Source organism: Brachycentrus maculatus, unplaced genomic scaffold (assembly GCF_059751285.1).
Source record: "Brachycentrus maculatus isolate JH-2025_06_01 unplaced genomic scaffold, ASM5975128v1 h1tg000267l, whole genome shotgun sequence".
In the NCBI taxonomy this organism is placed as follows: domain Eukaryota; kingdom Metazoa; phylum Arthropoda; class Insecta; order Trichoptera; family Brachycentridae; genus Brachycentrus; species Brachycentrus maculatus.
This window is the reverse complement of record NW_028281018.1, coordinates 548,574-569,144: the sequence shown is the minus strand read 5'-3', so window position 1 is coordinate 569,144 and position 20,571 is coordinate 548,574. Positions and strand designations below refer to the sequence as shown.

At 30.9% G+C, this 20,571-nt stretch overlaps 1 protein-coding gene across 1 annotated transcript in view; it reads left to right on the top strand.

The window, feature by feature from the left end:
• The first annotated feature begins 14,058 nt into the window (after positions 1-14,058).
• Positions 14,059-20,571, top strand: part of wb (wing blister) — a 179,989-nt gene continuing 173,476 nt past the window's right edge. The window contains exon 1 of the mRNA XM_088266381.1: positions 14,059-14,205. Coding sequence (XP_088122507.1) covers positions 14,059-14,205 — 147 coding nt within the window. The remainder of the gene's footprint in view (positions 14,206-20,571) is intronic.

Sequence of the window (20,571 nt, the reverse complement as noted above, 5' to 3'; positions counted from 1 at the left end):
GGTAGGCGAGCATGCTGACCATTACACTACGGAGGCGGACAAAATTAGTAATAATCAACAAAGAAACATGATGAGTAATATTGCCTCCGTTGCTGTTACGTTTAAAAGATGGTGGTCAAAATAGTTGTATTGAAAAAATATATATGAATTTTTTTTAATTTTTTTATCTGTCTCAGGTAAAAATACTCGTCACAGTAATCGGTTAATTAGGATAGAGATTTAAGATTTTAAACAAACTAAAAAAAAAAAAAAAAATGTGACACTAACCAATAAGTTACATGATATGTAAATTTTATTACCATTGTCTTAAAATCCGTCTCATTGTTCTGTAATAGTATTTGTATTTAAAACAAAAAAAAATAAAAACATCGTATTACTATGATTCGGCAGATAATGGCCCATTGAAAGAAGCAGTTTATCTTTGTTTGTTACTATCTTTAAGTCATAACAATAATCCATCCTTTAAATAGATAATGATGTCTCGTAGAATGTTTGCAGGTGTGAAACTATGCAAACAAACAAGAAACCACATTTTATTCACAACATTTGAATACATTTAAAATAAAAGAATAAATAAAACTGTTCTAAAAAACATGAAATAATTTGGGTCTATAAAACTGGTAAATAAAAGTGGTCTAATAAACTATTGTCCGCCTCCGTAGTGTAATGGTCAGCACGCTCGGCTACCGTTCTGGAGCTCCCGGGTTCGATTCCCAAGGCGGGTAAAATAAATATATGTGATTTTTTCACTGTAATATTTATTCAATATTACCATGGACTGGTACCTGAAGCGGAGGGCTGATCACCTTTCCTTCATGTGTAAACGATCAAGATAACACTGCGTTTATATGACACAGTGCCCTATGCACCATTGGGGTGCGGATAAGGGTTTAATTATTATATTATTATTAATAAACTATAAAATAAAATCATATATATTTCATGAACGTCTCTGATAATAACAACATTTATTTTAACCAAAGATGTCGCCGATGAAGTAATATACACAAACTAATTCACATAGTGAATAGAACGTCAAAACAAACTGTATTTGAATACATTAATCGCCTCTTCCACAATCATGCAACTTGTCATACATACCCGCCGATTATTCCGACTCCTGACCTAACCACTTATAAGTATGTATTTGAAATATTTTATCCTGCCAAGTTTTCTTCGGTCTTCTTCCGCTCCTATTTTCAACTTTATTCGCCTCATAAATTTGTTTTGCCGTTCTTTTGTCACTCATTCATTCCACATGTCCGAACCATCTCAACGCACCAGTCTTTATTTTATCGATAATGCTTATCTCAGCCTTGCATTCTTTCCTTATTTCACCACTCGAACATCCATCATACTTACACGCCAATAACAGGTCGTAAGCCCTGTGAATTCCCAGACTTCCATTTAATTCAAAATCTTTAATCATATTTTTTTAAATTTAAAATAAAAGAGAAATATTTGTGTTGTTTTTATTTTTTACAAAAATACTTTAATTTCATACTATTTCAGTCAGCCTTAGCTGCCCACTATTAGAAATAGGTATCAAATTGTGGTAGAGTGGGTTTGAACCGAGAAACTCTGACTCAAGTCCGCGACACTAACCACAGGATCACAACCCATTAAAATTATAATATATTAAAATTATATTTAAAAAAAACACCATTTAAAAAAAAAACCTTGCAAAGTATATTAAAATTACATAGTTGTTATTTTATTCTACAAAGTATATTATATTACAATTTTGGATATTTTTTTTTTGGATACAATTTTATATAGCAACATTTTCGTTAAATACTACCTCACTACTTTGAAGTATTCATAAAAAAAATATCTTCAAATACTCTTTACGGTTTCACGTATCTTCACTGGTAATCTTTTTTGGAATCTTTTATAAATAATCTGAATGTAATTAAAACGATAAAGCATGGATTGTAATTTCCATTGTTCTTATTCTATAATCTACCCTCAATACATTTTAGCCTTCGATATTATTTTTTGATATCTCAACATAGACGAAGAAAAATCAATATTAAATAAAGTAAGAAGAATGTGATTATTATCCAGGATTCGGACCTCACATACAAATAAAAAAGTTTCTGCTTAATAAAAAACTTCTTTCATCTCACCAATAGATGTCTCTTGTGTAAATCTAGTGATTCAAGTACTATGTTTCGAAATTAAACCATATGTATAGGAGTTCCAAGAATTTTAGTAGTGAGGTAAGAATTGGTTGTTATTGGGAATTGGGGATGCCACACGTGTGTAAAGTGATCACTTAAACCTATGACGGTCGTAAGCCCCGTAAATATCCAGGCTTCCATATTTTTATTCATCTATATTGAGATGTCAAAAAATGAGATGAAAAAACAAAAACAAAAAAACTCCTGTAGTTGGAGATAATACAGATTTGCGAACAAGTATTTGTACGGACTCAAAATGTTGTTAATATCCTTTGATAATAAAAACTTTTCCGAGAGAATTCTTTATTTATGTTACTATAAACAAAGTAGTAATAAACCACTATCAATAATCCATTTTCCCGGTATTTTAACCTAATATTATCCGATATCCTTATATAAATAAGACCATCATTAAATCATTGTTACGAGATCCTCCCAGAAGATGTAAGGTACAAAATTATTATAGTGGCGCTCTAGGCTGATCTGATAAAGGGAAGAATACATAGGACCGGCAATATACTGAGCGGACACGAGTTATTCCGATAATATCGATACTCTATACTGGGCTGTAATAATACCAAGTATGATCACATGATCTATAGAACCCCTTACATTTTTTCTCTGATCAAATGTGCGCTCATATCGTAGTCGTACAGGAGAAAGTGACCAACTACCAAAACCTAAAATGTTCTGAAGGGCCATTTAAGTCACTTTTGCTTGTCAAGAAAATAAACGTCAATGCAGTTAGTCACTTTTACCAAGTCAATATATTATACTTCCAAGTTTAAAATCCTTTGGGATTTTTTTCAGGGCAATATTAAACTAGGAAAATATCAAATAGTCAATGATTACGTTTTTGTAAAACAATGCACTTGGTCACTTTCTCCTGTATGACTACGATATGTGTGTGTACAAACAAACGCTTGTTTTGTACGTATATACCATATAAAGTATTGGGTTGATGCAAAAGTAATGACCGTTTTTTATGATCCCAGGTAAAAAAAAAATTTTTCATAAATAATGAATAGTATGTTCTTTTTTTATGATTCCATTGTATAAAGGATGCTTTCCCTCTACTTTCTGTTCAGTTTTGGCCTGGCCAGAGTACAGTAATAACCCCTTGTATTTTTTCAAAATGTCGTTCGATAAAGTGCATTTACGTCATTGTTTACTTTATGAATTCCGTAAAGACAATACCGCGAGTGTGGCAACCAAAAACATTTGTGAAGTGTACGGAGCAGATGTCATCAAAGTTCGACAAGCACGAAGATGGTTTGCAAAATTCCGATCTGGAGATTTTTCACTCATTGATAAACCACGTACCGGGCGGCCATTGAAGTCTGATGAAGACGAATTAAAAGTCATAATTGACACCAATCCACGTCTAACCATCAGAGAGATTGTGTCAATGATGGGAGTCAACCAAACAATCGCATTAAGACATTTGAAGCGTATGGAAATGGTTTCGCGGTACGACGTTCGGATACCTCATCAATTGTCGGCTGCCAATTTATTGGATCGTGTTTCAACGCGCGTTGCTTTGAGTGCGAGACAAAAACATGAACCTTTTTTGCATCGTTTGGTGACGGGAGATGAGAAATGGGTCGTGTACAACAACGTGACAAGAAAAAGACATTGGACTATACCTGGACAAGCCCCATTAACAACTTCGAAGGCCGAAATCCATAAAAAAAGTTATACTTTGTGTTTGGTGGAATAATAAGGGTATTGTGTAATTTGAAATCTTGGAACACGATAAGACAAGTACAACAGAACGATATTGTCAGCATTTATCCAAATTGAACATGGTCCTTCAAAAGGATAGACCAGAATTGGTAAACAGAAAAGGGGCAGTGTTTCATCACGACAACGCGCGACCACATGTGGCTATGATGACCCAACACAAGCTAAATGAGTTAAATTGGGATGTTATCAAGCATCCACTGTATTTTCCAGATCTTGCTCTTTCTGAATTTTATTTATTCCGATCACTGCAAAAAAATTTAAATGATGAAAAAAATTATTCAATAGAGCAGGTAAAAACCTCCCTTACTTCATTTTTCGCATCAAAATCCACGGAATTTTATACTACTGGTATTAATAAGTTGATAGAAAGACGGGAGAAGGTTATAAGAACTGATGGAAATTATATAATTTATTAAATAAATAATACACAAGAAAAAAAAAAATAAAAAAATAAATGTAAAAAACGGTCAAAACCTTTGCATCAACCCAATAGAACCCCTTTACGTAATCTGTCACCTGTGATAAGAATGGGGGTGTATGGTAAAACCCTAAAAGGTCGAATAATTAGAAAACACTAAAAAATACGGATTTACTGTAAAACAAACAATCTCTAAACTCAAAAATCCGTCCAACTCCGTAGTGTAATGGTCAGCTACCGTTCTGGGGGTCCCGGGTTCGATTTCCAAGGGAGTCACATAAATATACGTGATTTTTTCACTCTAATATTTATTATAAATTACCCTAGACTGGTATCTGAAGCGGAGGGCTGTTAACCTTTCCTTAATGTGTTAACGATCAAGATAACACTGCGTTTATCTGATGCAGTGCCCTATGCACCATTGAGGTGCGGATAATGGTTTGAAGACTGAACTCAAAAATGGTTGTTTGAATGGTTGTCTACATAAAAATAAAGCAATAATACAACTACTACAATCACTGTAGGGGTAGACAAAGAGAAAGGATTTTCATAAGCTTTTCAATTCTTTTTAATTCAACTTTTCATTTCTTTATAGTATCTTCATTTCGACATCGATTTTCTAATCATCTAATATAATTTTGACAGATTAATTTATAATGTGGGAAGCTAATCAAAAAGCTTACACAATTCAACCATTGATATTGCTGAGAACTCACATATGAAAGAATCTGTCAATCGTACGATATACGGATATACCTATATTAAAATTCGAAATATTAATAGTGTGATTGTCAATAATGGGTAGAATGGTTATGAATGTTACACGTGCATAAAATGATCACTTTAGCCAGTCCATGACAAGTCATGACCCCAGCAAATACTCAGATTTACATATTCTTCTTCATCTTTATTGAGATGTCAATATTAGTCATCATTTATTGAAAGCTTTATTTTATATTTACCAAATAGAACTGCAATCTTTTTTGTTACTTTATGATTCTTTTCGAATTATTTAACGCACATGCATTTCATGCATATTCTGATGATAAAATTTCAACTAGAAGAAATAAAACCATAATCCAAATGATATTAAGTATAAGTACTATAGACACTATAACAGAAATACGACTTTGTAAGTAGGCACACATAAATATATGTACGTATAGCGTTAAAATACCTTGTAGACTGTCTACTCACGAACGGAAAATTCTGATGTATTGATGAACCTCCCTTGCTAATGACATATACATGTTACAATTAACAGCTACCGTTCGACATTATCAATGATCAAACCGATTATTATTCTCTTCACGATTATTGTTGGCAGTTGAGAGCAGTCACCGCGTAATTTGTCATTAACGTCACTTTGAAATAAACGATCCCGTTCAAAATTCAAAACATGTCGTGAATATTTCACGAATTATGCGCGACGGGATGATATAATTATCGATCATGTTAGAGGGAATAAATAAATACGGGAGTCCGCCCATAAAAGCGCCGGGAATATTGGGTTATAAATCCAAGTCGATGGCAAAAACCTATTAACAAAGTTATCAGGAATGAAAGATAATGAATAATGAATACTGAATAATCGGGAATGCACGCCGAATAAGGTTTCGGGGAAATAAAGATCTAATTATGATTCAGGTTCTCAATCAGTGTTTTTTTATGGATAAAATTTACTTTGAAATAGCTTTGCATTTCCTAAAGAAAATATATTTTCAGCAGCCCACAAAAAAATATTTATAATCTTTTCTTTTAACCCTCATTCATACCGAAAGGTGCATAGGGACTCTACGTATAGAAACAGTGTTATCTTGATCGTTAAATACATGAAAGCAAGGTTATTATCCTAACATAGCGGTCAGGGTAATATTTAAAAAATATTGCAGTGAAAATAACTTAAGTTTATATGTATTTTTTCTATATAAAATCATTATTTGTTTGTGATATAATAGTCTCCTTATCATTCATCGTTCGCTTTGTGTAATACCTAATGACTAGTTTTTCAGAAACCGACTGTCGTGAGGTAGAGTTATTAAGTGGTATTACACAAATTGAAAGATTAATATTATGGAGACTGTTCTATATTTATTAAAACGTTCCTGGGTATTGAACCTGAGATCTCTAGCACTATAGGTCTCAAATTTTAAGGATGGTAAAAATAAATAAATAAATATTTGCTACTACGAAATTTATTCAATAAGCCTTATTTATGAACTTCAAAATTAATCACCTGACCTTTACGCAATAAACGAACATATGACACAGCGTCAATGTGATGCCATATGCAATATCGGATGTGAATAAGAAATAGAAGAAGAGATAAAAGAACTTCTTTGGCAATCGTTTTTTAACTAAAGTAAAGAATCGACCACTTATTTTTAAGAGCTGACATTTTCTCAGAATCTTTGGAGACACATAAGTAGAAGGTGACGTGTCCATCGGATTCACTTCCTTAAATGGTTTGTCGAGCACATGTGGTAACATACAGCGTTTTTTGCCCCATAATTGCTTTCCCAATTTTATCAAGTCTTTTTCATTTTATAAAAATAAAAATAAAACTAGTTTCAACTTAAATTCTTAAGTTGTTGGGTAATATATCCAAAATTAAACACGGTTATTCGATTGAACTCTACTTTTATTTTCATATATGGCATATGATCATATGTGAAGCATTATCAAATATTCTAAGACGAAAGCGTCACATATTATCATATACAAGTAATAAATTAATAATAATAAATGAAATTCTTACACACATATATATATATATATATATATATATATATATACATATATATATATATATATATATATATATATATATATATATATATATATATATATATATATATATATATATATATATATATATATATATATATATATATATATATATATATATATATATATATATATATATATATATATATATATATATATATATATATATATATATATATATATATATATATATATATATATATATATATATATATTTATAAATATATATATGTATTTTTTTAAGTATATATGTAAAATAAGCACCATTGAGGGGATTTTTCATTAAAACGGCGCTTTATAAATTGCGTATTAATAATTATTTTGATTTATTTTTCAATTACATTACCTAGATATTATTTAAAAAAATCATAGATTAGTATTTGTAAAAATTTAATAAATTGACACATTTATTTACATATTGTATTTATTTTCCTATTACAAAGGAATGCATGATCTGATTTCTCACAGTATTAAATGACAAATTATACAGGTTTTTTTCATAAAAATAATTAATTTAAAGCGTTTTTTCTTACTTTGTTTCAGTGCTTTACTTATTGTGTGTTTCTTTCGGTTTTAAAGTAAATAAAATATAATCAAAATCTCTAGCTTTTTAAATTTAACGAATGACTTATGGATAAAAAAAAAATTCTTTATTATTTAACATGGTAATAATCAATCCCTTGCGTATGTGGTGGTATAATATAATAACATTTGTTGACTTATCACTTCTTGTATACAGATACGAAGGTAAGTGCAGCACGGCTTACGCTAATAGCCCTATCAAGCTATATTTGGAGAAACTGCTTCAATACTAGGGCGAGCTTTTTACAGCAGCTCGCGATGGTAAGAAGTAAGGAGCGACTCGGTATGCGCCTACTGCGAGCTTACAGTAGAGCTTTTGCTGGCCGACGGCGCCAAGCTTTAACACGGCAAAACGCGGTATCGGCAAAATATAAAATACAATAATTTTTTTATAATTTTTATTAATAAATAGGAAACCCTCGCACGATCAAGTATTAAGAATATTCGAATAAATGACCGTTATATTTAGATCTTACATAGATGAAGAAGAATACAAAAGTTTGGGTATTTACAGGGCCTATGGTGTGTGGCGCGTGTGTTAAGTGATCACTTAATACACGCATAACATTTACCATTTTGCCACGATTGACAACCATAGTACTCAAATTATGGAACTCATACATAAATCATAAATCTCATATCGCATCATGTTTGAGTTCACGGCAGCATCTATGGTTGATGACACAAATTTGTGAACAAGATATTGGAATAAACGAAATGTTGTAATAAAATTAATAATATTTATTTCTTCTTCTTACCCTTATCCGCACCCAATGGTGCATAGGGCACTGTGCCATTTTGACGCAGTATTATCTTGATCGTTAACAGATGAAGGCAAGGTGATCATTCTTGCTCTCTAGGGACCGGTCTAGGGTAATACTAAATAAATATCAGAGTGTAAAAACACTAATTTTTAATTTCACACCCACCCCCCTGAAAATCGATCCCGGGACCTCCAGAACGGTAATTAAACACGTTCACCGTTACACCACGGAGGCCGACATTTGATATTTAATTTAATAATTTAATAAAATTAAATTAATATTTAATTAAATTGAATAATATTTTTATCACACGATGTTTTTATTAGCGACTAACTTGACGTGCAATGTCCCGTGCCCGTACAACAATGCGGGTGTATCGCACTATAGGTAGACCGTACAAGCAAAATCGCATAACCGTGAGAAAGCTTCCAGCCATTATTTTTATAAAAAATACCAACATATACATAAACTGGTTTAATGCATGTAGAGCCTACATGCACATATATTTGAAGCGAGCCTCCATTTTTACCAACGTACATACTTTAAAATATTTCGAATATTAAATAATTTTGTCGTATATGTAATTTAAATCCCACATTTTTAATGACATTCACAAAAAACTAATTAAATCCATATTTTGATACAACATAGCAGAGCTAGACATCTTTTATACATGTTCATAACATTGAAGGTATAAAAAACCAACAAAATATCGGTATTTTTTTTAAGTAAGAGTACTCTCAACAAATTAAGTTTTTTTTCATTAATTGATTTGGCAGTCACTTTGTGGTAATATCTATCCATTTTTAATTAATGTTTTACTTAGTAAATACCACTATTTCTTAAAATCTACTGTGACACGTGTTTCGATGCATTCCGCATCATTTTCAAACACCATATGTGAAGCTAATTCTAAATTTTAGAGTTGGGTCCTTGGGACGTTGACGGTTGAAGAGATTTTTTTATTAATAATAGAAATTATAATTTTTGATAATTTATATGACGTGCTTTTCGTTAAATACTACCTCAAGGGCGCTTATACAGATATGGATTATGATATAAAAATGATAATGATTGATAAAAATAAATATCAAAGAAAATGGTCTAAAGGGGAGAAAGTGGAGCCGCCGTATTATTGCGCTTTCTTCTCGGTCTTCTTGGGCTGGAGCATGGCCAAGATATTGGGCAGGACCCCTCCTTGGTCACGCTGGAGAGCAGCTTGTTAAACTCCCGTCATTGTGGATAGTCAACTGCAGATTGCGGGGGGTGATGCTGGTCTTCTTTTTATCTCTGGCCACATTGCCGAGTATCTCCAACGCCTTGGCAGCCAGGTACTCCATAACGGCGGTAAGGTATACAGGCGCTCTCACATAGATGCAAGCTGGCGTGTTTTAGGTGTGTCATTAAAAAACTAGACTAAAAGAAAGGGTTTTATCTAGTAAGGTAATTATGAATGTCATTTTCTTTAAAATTATAATAATGTCAGCCTCCGTAGTGTAATGGTCAGCACGCTCGGCTACCGTTCTGGAGGTCCCGGGTTCGATTCAAAGGGGGGGCCAAATAAATATAAGTGATTTTTTCAATCTAATATTATTCAATATTACCCTGAAGCGGAGGGCTGATCATCTTTCTTTCGTATGTTAACGATCAAAATAACACTGTGTTTATATAATGTAGTGCCCTATGCACCATCGGGGTGCGGATAAGGGTTTGAATTGAATTGAATTGAAAATATATGAATGTCAAATCGTATGAAAGTATTAATATTAGAACATGATACAATAGTTAAATATTGAAAATACCTCGAAACCAATCAATAAAAAACGGTATTAGAATGTTTTCATAATAACGACAGTTGTCAAAAAAAGGAACAAACTTTAGAATTATTTGAAAGTTATATACAAAACATACTTTGTTAACATATTATTTAAAATTTGATTAAATTTTGTATGCAAATGTTATGACAATTAAAATAATATAAATCAATAAATTGCAATCTTTTTTATTCAAGCTTACAATGCGGCACTTATGCGTGATAAATCTCTACTTTGTTTCTGTAAATGTCGTTTGGCAACTGATTGCCAATTAATAATTATCTCAAATCATGTTGACAACGCCAGATTGATACAAACGACAATTAAATAATTAAGTATGTAGGTGGATATTTTCCCCTTAGTGACTCAAAGTTATGCGTACTCAATATGTTATGTGAGTCACCACATTTTCATACGTTTTTGGCCTGCACACTGCAGGTAGCACATATGTGGTGGCGGGTAGGACAGGGTTGATTCAACTGTGTTGATCGATTTTATCAAAAAAATTGAAAAATAAAAAAAAAACGTTTTAACGTAACTTTGAACGGAATGCAATATTAAGTTCTCTAAATAATGGAATGATTATTATTAAGGCGGATTGCAACTTATTATTTTAACTTAATGTGTTTATAAAATAAGATCTTCAAAAATAATGTAAACTTTTTTTAAATTTTATTAATGTATTAAATAGTATTTAAAACATGTTATTTTTCTTTGAGAATTTATTCATATCGTGAATGTCATTTTGTTTTGAGGATTTATCCTAAACGTATTTATTTATTTAAATCCATAATGCCTCTACTTGCTGGCTTGTTTGCATGTAGGAAAGTGAGTATAGGGAAGTTCAATCTGTAAAATACATCACAAACACCAGACCAATTGAAAATAAATCTTTCTTGAATTTACTTTTCAATTGGCTGGAATCCGCCAGTTTTACATTCCAGCGTCTATGATAAGAAATTAAAATTAAAATTAAAGAAATAAATAAAAACAAGAAACAGCTCTTACACCTACTTCAACCTTCAACGTCCCAAGAACCCAACTCTAAAATTTAGAATTTCACATACGGTGTTTGAAAATGATGCGGAATGCATCGAAACACGTGTCACAGTAGATTTTAAGAAATAGTGGTATTTAAGTAAAGCTTAAATTTAAAATGGATAAATTATACCACAAAGTGACTGCCGAATCAAGTAATGAAATGCATTAATTTACTTCTAACGTTAAGATCCTTGTATTATATTTTGCTTTTATGTATATATGAACCTTGTGTAATTGTTTTACATTTGTATTACGTTTAAATTGTATGTTTAACTAGCTGTATAACTTTTTCCGTTTTTTTATAATTAGGAAGCCACGCATTTCTATGGTTCAGTCTGATTAAATGAAAAATAAAAATAAATCATTTTTTATTTATCTTCAAGCAGCGTGTGAAATTATTAAATTTTTAAAATATATGACATCATTTCTTCCAAAAACATTGAAAATGCAGCATGTGACAGAACTATCTGCTATGAACATTATTTAGTATTATCTGTGTTGCTGAGACGTTCAACAGATGGCGCTGCAATTTTGTACAAAAAATGTATAAGCACCTGTCACAACAAAGGTGAATAACTCAAAGGATTTAAGATTTTGAATAAACGAACGTTTACATTCTTATTTAGAAAGACATAATTTACTTTGTAAGAAAAATGAAATATCGCGTGATGTTTTATTGGTTTAAAAAATTATTTATCCAATGCCATGCATCCGATCTCAACTTTTGATATATTTTAATATTACAATATAATTGTATGGATTATATATCGCTCACTCCTTTCAAGAACGTCATAAATCAAAAAACTTGATTTTTCAGGAGAACGTTTTTAAAGTTAAAAAATATAACACAATGTATTAAATATAAATATCAAGCCACTTATTGAACTTTTTACTGTGCAACAGATATTTTAAGGTAAAACCTGAAGGTTTTTTCTCCATTTGAAAAATATTGAGTATATTTAAAAAAATAATTAAACAGAACCTTTTCTTCAAAATGCAAAAACCACACTTTCTACCCTGTAGCGGTTAAATAATAAGTTTAAAATATGCCGATTTCGCTGGGATATAGTACATTTCCTGGGCATTCCGAAAACATGCTCAACTGAAAATTGACGATTTTTGATTTATGACGTTCTTGAAAGGAGTGAGCGATATGTTCTAGTTATTTTCGTGTGGTTTTTCGTTGATTAATATTATTAAACGAAACAAATGACTGATAATGAATTATCTCTGAACAATTTTTTATCATTATCTATCCACGAAAGAAACTTAGCAAGCCGATAAGGTTATCGTTATATAAGTTAGAAGTGAAATTTAATTATTAGAACCAAAATGACAGTTTAAAAAATTATTTAAAAATAAAATAAACAAAAAATTAGGAAAAAACTAAATAATAAATAAATAAAAAAATAACATGTTTAATCCTATGTTAAGGCTGTCGCCATGAATATTGTATTTAAACATGGCGACATCCTTAACATAGAGTAGGTTAAATTGTATTAATAAAAAAGTAGTTATAACAAAGTTATTTTATTTTATAATGTTTGGACATTATTTTTTACTGTTAAATTTGCTCTAATTTCAGGTCGTAAATTACTTTAAAAAAATTAATTGGAAAGCAAGCCTTAAATTTTATGGACAGTTTGAGACGGCAAACAAGTCGAATAACCATATATGGGTACCGGCGTGAGGTATTGTTGACAATATTCTGTACCAAGATGGGAAGAGGTAGCGCTTACAGGGGTTCAAGTCTTTACTGCTTAATGCACGAACGGTTTTATCTTCTCATTTAAGAAGCTCCAAATTTAGAAGGGAAATCACCCTCCATTGTATTTCCATGACCCTTGTAAATTCGTGCAACGCAATGTGAACATCATCCATACCTAAAATAAGCTCCTTAAAATAAAATTAAAGTGGGTGTATACTGCAATGATTTACCTATATACTCGTATAAGTTATAAGTAATAATTTCGCAAAAGATGGAAGTAGACTAAATGCAGTTGAAATGCGAATCTCTTAGTCAAAACGATGTATGACAGATATTCAAATGGTGATTTAAGGAAGGAACAGTAAAACAAACAACCATGCATGATCAAGTATTTAAAATACTTAAAGTGGTCGGGTCGGGAGTCAGAACAATCGGAAGGTATGCAAGAAAAGGTGTATGAATGTAGTAGAGGGGAAGATTAATTGCAAATACAGATTGGTGAGGCATTCTATTCTCTCTCCCTACCCCTGCGGGGGAGCGGCGCGTTAGTTAATCGGTTTTAATAATGAAAAAGAACATTTATAATGACTACTTTTTCCTTCGGTTTCAGTTGGTCCTCTCTAACAAATTCATCTTCCATTTTTCAACATCTTAAGATATAGATGAATAAGAATATGGAAGTCTGGGTATTTACACGGCATGTGACTTGTTATAGGCTGTAAATTCATGCAAATACCAAGACTTCCATATTCTTCTTCAACTATGTTGAGATGTCAAAAAAACGTAAAAATAACTCCAAGTTATTCAAGTGGAGAAAACTCAGAATTGTGAACAAGTATTACGACACACTCAAAATTTTACGTATATCTTATCTAACTTTGGGTGATTCAGAATCGAATCGATTGATCCAATGACTTTTATATTGTACATTCGCAAAATTATTCGAATGATTAGATTAATCGAATAACTCTATTATTTCCGTTCGATCCATCCCATCTCTAGCGGTTACAATAAGATGACGCATTGTTCCTCATCCAGACTCCTGAAACCAGTCTGGAGCGAGATCCAGCTGACGCGACGCGACGGTCACCGCTCGTGGAATAATTCCGTCAGACAATCCGATTTAATTCCCGACAGCGTGCGGCACTGCAGGAATGCTGCCGTACGCAAGAAACCGCTTATACTATAATATCGCCTTACTAGTACGCCGCTTACTATGAGAAGCGACCGTCAGACGCTGACGAACGATATACCTGATCTTCGCGTATTATCAATCGTCATTTTGAGATACTTATTTGTTGATATCAACAAAAAATATACATATCATAGGTGTGTCAACTTGAGACAAAGCATCCATCGTTTATATACGAAAAAAGCATTACAGGCTTACGACCTGGCGTTTGACTTCATTTTTTTGGACATAACAATTAGCATTATAAGTGTGTTAGTTGTGATAGTTTGGACGCGTTTTTTATATGAAAGCTGCATTTATTATACTGTAAAGGTCAGTACGCTCGGCTACCATACTGGAGGTCCCGGGTTCGATTCCCTGGGGGGAAGGGTCAAAAAAATATAATTGATTTTTTCACTCTTATATTTATTCAATATTACCCTGGACTTGTCTCTGAAGCGCAGGAGTGATCACCTTACTTTCATGTAAGTAACGATTAACAATAACATTGCGTCAATACGATGCAGTGTCTTACGCACCATTGGGTTAGACGAAAAATAATTATAAAATAATAATCAAATAGATTTTCACACATATATTTTATTTGACCAGTGACCGTGTTTCGTCATTACTAACATCATCAGATTGGTGGAAGGATAGATTAAATCAAGATTTTCAAACCCTGCCTTGTTATGTATACAACATAGAATATTGTTTAGCCTTCCACCAGTCTGATAATGTCGGTAACGACGAAATCCGGTCACTGGTCAATTAAAATCTTAACAGCTATTTTGAATATTTTGGATCAAGGTTTTTTTATTAGATTTAAGTTCTGTTTTGACATTTTTTGGTGGAAGTGCATTTTGTTCCATAAAACAACACATTACATACGAGTATATAATTTTTATAAGAAGGTTTACAATTTTTTTAGTTGTTTATTACTTGTAGATAAGAAGTTTTCAAAACAACAGGATTGGAAATGTAAGATTATAAAGCAATCAATTTAAAAGCAAGTTGATAAAAATGCACAAAAATAGAGCAATTTTGGTTATAAATTTGGTATACGAGTATGTAGGTTTTTACTCGTATCAGTATGTTTTTGATGCACATTATTCCATTTCTAAATATGTAATATTTCCATACGAAAATTAAATTAAATAATGAGTTCTAAAACAGACCTCATCATCTTGTTCTCATAATACCTAGTATTTTATTTATTGTTTCGGCATTTACTTTGTGGTAAGACATGTTACAATGATTAAAGAAAACAATTGAGTTTTAATAAAGACTACATGTTTCAAAAAATTTAATTTCCATCATTCAGGTCTGTATAATAACTGTATAATAATGTTATTATACAGACCTGAATGATGGAAGTTTAACTTCTGAAACATGTAGTCTTTAATAAAACTCAAGTGGTATAAAACAAGTGTTTTCTTTAATCATTTTACCTAATTTTATTTTTATTTTATTTAAAATATAGCAAAATAAAAATGAAAAAATATGTGACAATTGAGCACATTCACCTATTAACGAGTATTTTTTTTAAGGAATAACCCGTGAAGCCTCTATCTTAGTGGCTCATTAAAGGATAGTAAGAGTATAAAAAATAGACGTGAAAGATACATTACAAACACCAGGACCAATTGAAATCAATATTTCTTGAATTCATTTTGTAATTGGCGGGAATCGAACCCGCAACGCCAGTTTCGCAATCGAGCGTCAACCTTAATTTTACTAATTGATCAAATTTATACATTTGCATCTTAATTTCCGACGATATTATGTACGAGTATAATGTAAAATGAATAAAAAAAACAATACCAAAAATTTATTCAAAACCAAAATAAAATGTACTTATGTAAACATATCACTGATTTTTTAATGTAATTATAAAATAATTTGGTAAAATGTCTGGTTGTGATCCCTTCGTTAGTATCGCGACTATTGAGTCAGAGATTCTGGGTTTGAACCCACTGTACCTCAATTTGATACCTTTTTTAATAATGAGCCGCTTAGGCACACAGTAAAAGTATGAAATTGAACATTTTTTTTTAATTAATTAAAACACAAATACTTCTCTTTTCATAATTAAAAAATATATAATAATAAAAAATTTAAAAATGTTATTGGACAGTTTATATAGCACCGTTTTTGTGAAAAATCATCTCGAGGAAACTTTAAACATAAAATTTTAATTAAATTTTCATCAAAATAAAAGCAAAACTGATACTCATACAAGTTGAAGAATTTGTGATTTTTTTTCTTCAAAAGTCAAAAGCGTGAGATGTCTAATATTTAATACATTTTTATGAAAATTCATTTTTCTTTTTTCTTTTCGAGATATATGCAAGATTCGAACATAATGGCGCCGTGTAGATTACGTAGGTGGGCACTCGGATTTTATTGTTACACATCAGGTTATTGAAAGGTAGTTTATTGTTACGTACAGAGTTATGGAAACGTGTTTCATTGTTCAAGATTGCTATCCAGGAGATTCAAATACGGTTTATTGTCGAAAAAAGTCGTATATAATATAATAAAATACATTATCTGTTACTTTTCAATGGGTGAGTGAATCTTTTTTGCTATTGTAGGTGACGTGTTTTATTATACAATTTTTCATTTTTGTTTATTCAGTAATTCATGATAATTTTCAATCGTTTCTTTTCATCGAACAAAGTATATCACAATAATATGTTTTAAAAGCATACATACATCAATATTTTATGTAAACTATTTTTTAGGTTAGTTCTCATTTTACACGATTTAGTTACCGAAACTATTAAGGAGAAAAATATACAAAATTTGAGCGAGTGTTTTTGCCTAGAATTTTTACACATGAATTACATGAAATTATAGTAACTTTAAACACAAAGAGTAGATTTACTCACGAGTAAGCATAGGCTATAAAACATAAAAAGTTGAAGTAGGGTCATGATAAGCGGTGTTGCATAAGCCGTAGCTAGATTTCAGAGTCACTTGGACGTTAGATAATTTGAAAAAAATACAAAATTTGTACTGATTGAACATTTGTAAAAGTAAAAAATGAGTTTCATCAAATTCACTAATAACAGTAAACCAATTAGATATTTTTTACCTTTTCCGTTCGCGAGTGATTTTGTCAATTTGATATTTGGGATGTGTGCATTATTATTTTTTTTTTATAAAAAAAATAGTAATGCTAGTACAAAACCACTCACCGAGATTTCAATCTACTGGTTTCGAGACATACCCGTCTCTTCGTCAGGACAATCATAATACAAAACTATTGTAAAAAAACTTAGATTCTAGAAATAATTTTAAAATGGCATCCAGTTTAAATATGCACGTAAATACGTATGTCTCATGCTGATTTATCAAACATTCCTAAATGCGCATATGATTCAAAGTTGAGTCACCTGTTTTATTAATTTATAAGTCCCCGATAAGTGACCTGGCTATCACTTAATCGATTCATTTCGTGATATATTTGTTAACTGAATAATCGAATAAATTTAAATTAACAATTTCGATTTTTTTGGATCACCATTTGATGTTGTTGTATTTAATTTTTTTTTGTTTCATAAAGTTATTTTTTTTATATGTACATATACATTTTCCATATATTTGTACTTAATGTAATCTTATAATTTTAGTTGCGCTGTGCTTCTCCAAAAATGAGACTGAGCTCTTGTGCTTGGACAGGGACTTTTTTAAAAAACCTTTTTAATAGTAATATGTTATACATACATAACAAATTATAGTAATATGTTATATATATTAAACAATATATGTTTGATGAAGTGGACTTTGTCCAAATTTGGAGATGATTTGACAATTAAAAAAATCTAGATAAGAAATTAAATTAATCGTGGTTATAAATAAAAATAATATTCTCTCTCTCCAACCCGGAATCTTCAGCGCGGTAGTCAAACGTAATAACCACTACATTAGGAGGCGGATGAAATAAAAAGATGCATAAAAAATATAACAATTACTGGTCTAACAAGCAAAATTAAATTGTATCTCTACAATTATTATGATCAGTATCCAAATCTTTGTCCATAAATTCTAGGTTTGTCTCAAACGATTTGAACACACTCAAAATATTGTGAATAAATAACTGGTGCAGCAAAACTTGAATAAAAAAATTCAAGCGTCTCTTAATATGTATAATAATTCGGTGAAAATCATGCATACATTTTATTAAGGTCTCTGCTAATAAATAAAAAAACTTACTGAATTCAACTATAGATTGTACTGAAGAAGTATCATACACAAGATGGTGTCAATCGAAGCATAATTATAACTTTCCAAATTTGAGTAGTGTGATCATTTGAACCAGCCTATGACAAGTCGTAGACCCTTTAAATGCCGACTTCCATATTTTTATTCATCTTTATTGAGATATCAACTATTATGATATTTTTGGAATTAATTCAGTATCGAATTGGTGTATCGATATAAACTAATTAAAAATAAATAAAATAAAATCTAAAACAGAAATAATCATTCCAACGTTCCTTGTTGGGGCTGTCCGTGGACCACCTCACCACAAACCAGACATAATAGAACGGCCCAGTTAAACTCCTAGTCAACTATAACTGGAAAAATAACCCATTGAAAGTACATAGCAGAACAGGCAGTTTACAATTTAACGCGCAAGTTAACCATCTGGCCAAAGTAAGCGTACCATAAATCATACAACATAAAATGTAATTGGAGCCAAGTTTTCAAGTGGTTTTACGCGAACGGGATTTGTAAAAAGAATGTTCCACACTTTTCGCTTATTTTTTAGCGCATACTTTGTGATCTTATTCCCACATCGTTCTCATATGAACTTCAAATAATAATGTTCATACATGCAAGTTGTTTAATGCATATTAAATATTACTATGAAGCGCCACATACAATAAAACAGAAAAATTATATGAATGAATATGAAAGGAGCTACATAATGATTGATATTCATTATTTATTAAGACTTTTGTTTTCATAAATAATGAAATACGATATAATTATGCAAAATTAAGCGATTAGTATTTTTTTATTCATTTATTTATATTTTATACAAATACATTCCTTTATAAATTTATAAACACAATTTCATTAATTGATTCGGCAGTCGCTTGGTGGTAAAATCTATCCATTTTTAATTAATATTTTACTTAGTAAATACCACTATTTCTTAAAATCTACTGTGACACGTATTTCGATGCATTCCGCATCATTTTCATACGGTGTTTGAAAATGATGCAGAATGAATCGAAACACGTGTCACAGTAGATTTTAAGAAATAATGGTATAAGTAAAACATTAATTAAAATTTTATAAACATATTCTTTTTTTGCATACACCCACCAAGCCACCTTTTTATCTTGTTGGTAGATTCCTTTTCCATACTTTATTTATTTATTTTTTAATATATTTCATTATAATATATACATACTACAAAAAATCATTAAAATAAAATTATTTCACAATATTTACGGTATTAACTCATGATCATTTATCCATTTATTTATTTTGACTTTCGTCCATATTTTTGTTTTGACTTGTTCGCCTAGCAAGAAATAAAAAAAAATCAGAACTAAAATATATATTGAAGTGTAATTTCCATATTTATTGTTCACTCTTTGGACCATCAACCCTTCGTTGTGATTGAAGAGGATATCATAGTTGTGTACTAGAGGATTTTTATACTATTTACCAGTTTGTTGCTCAAATGTGTTATCCATATTGAATCAAAATCAAATATACAAGGAGTTCAAATTCTACTTTTGATTCAGAAAATAAATATGTTTTTGTTCTTTTAGAACACCGCACATCATATGTTATTACATTTCGTAATAACATATGATGTGCGATTTTATACTCGTAATTGTGGAGGTCCTCACCAAAACGTTACATTTCCAATATTGCACAAAAATCTTTAAAATGCAAATCTGTTATGTTTACTGTATTCTATCGAAATCTCACTTAAAGTTGAGATAAAACGTGACCAATCCTGTGTTAAACCAATATGAAATCATGAAATCTCACCAAAACGTAACAATTTTACAAGCTAGAATTCCTGATTAATTAACATCATTTATAATGGAAGTGTAACGTTTTGGTGAAGACCTTCACAAGTGTAAATGGCTATTTTCCTTCATAAACTGAAAATTAATATACGGCCATGTTGAAATGAAACTACTCGGTTATCTATCTTTCTTACTTTTCATGTTTATGATAGCGAGCTTTTTGTATTTCAGCGCTGAAAATTGTGCATAAAATTCCCACCACGTCTTGGAGCTTTATATACTTCTCGCAGGTCGTGTTCTGGTGGCTTTGGTATGGAAATGTGCACAGTACATAGAGTACAGCAACCACGCA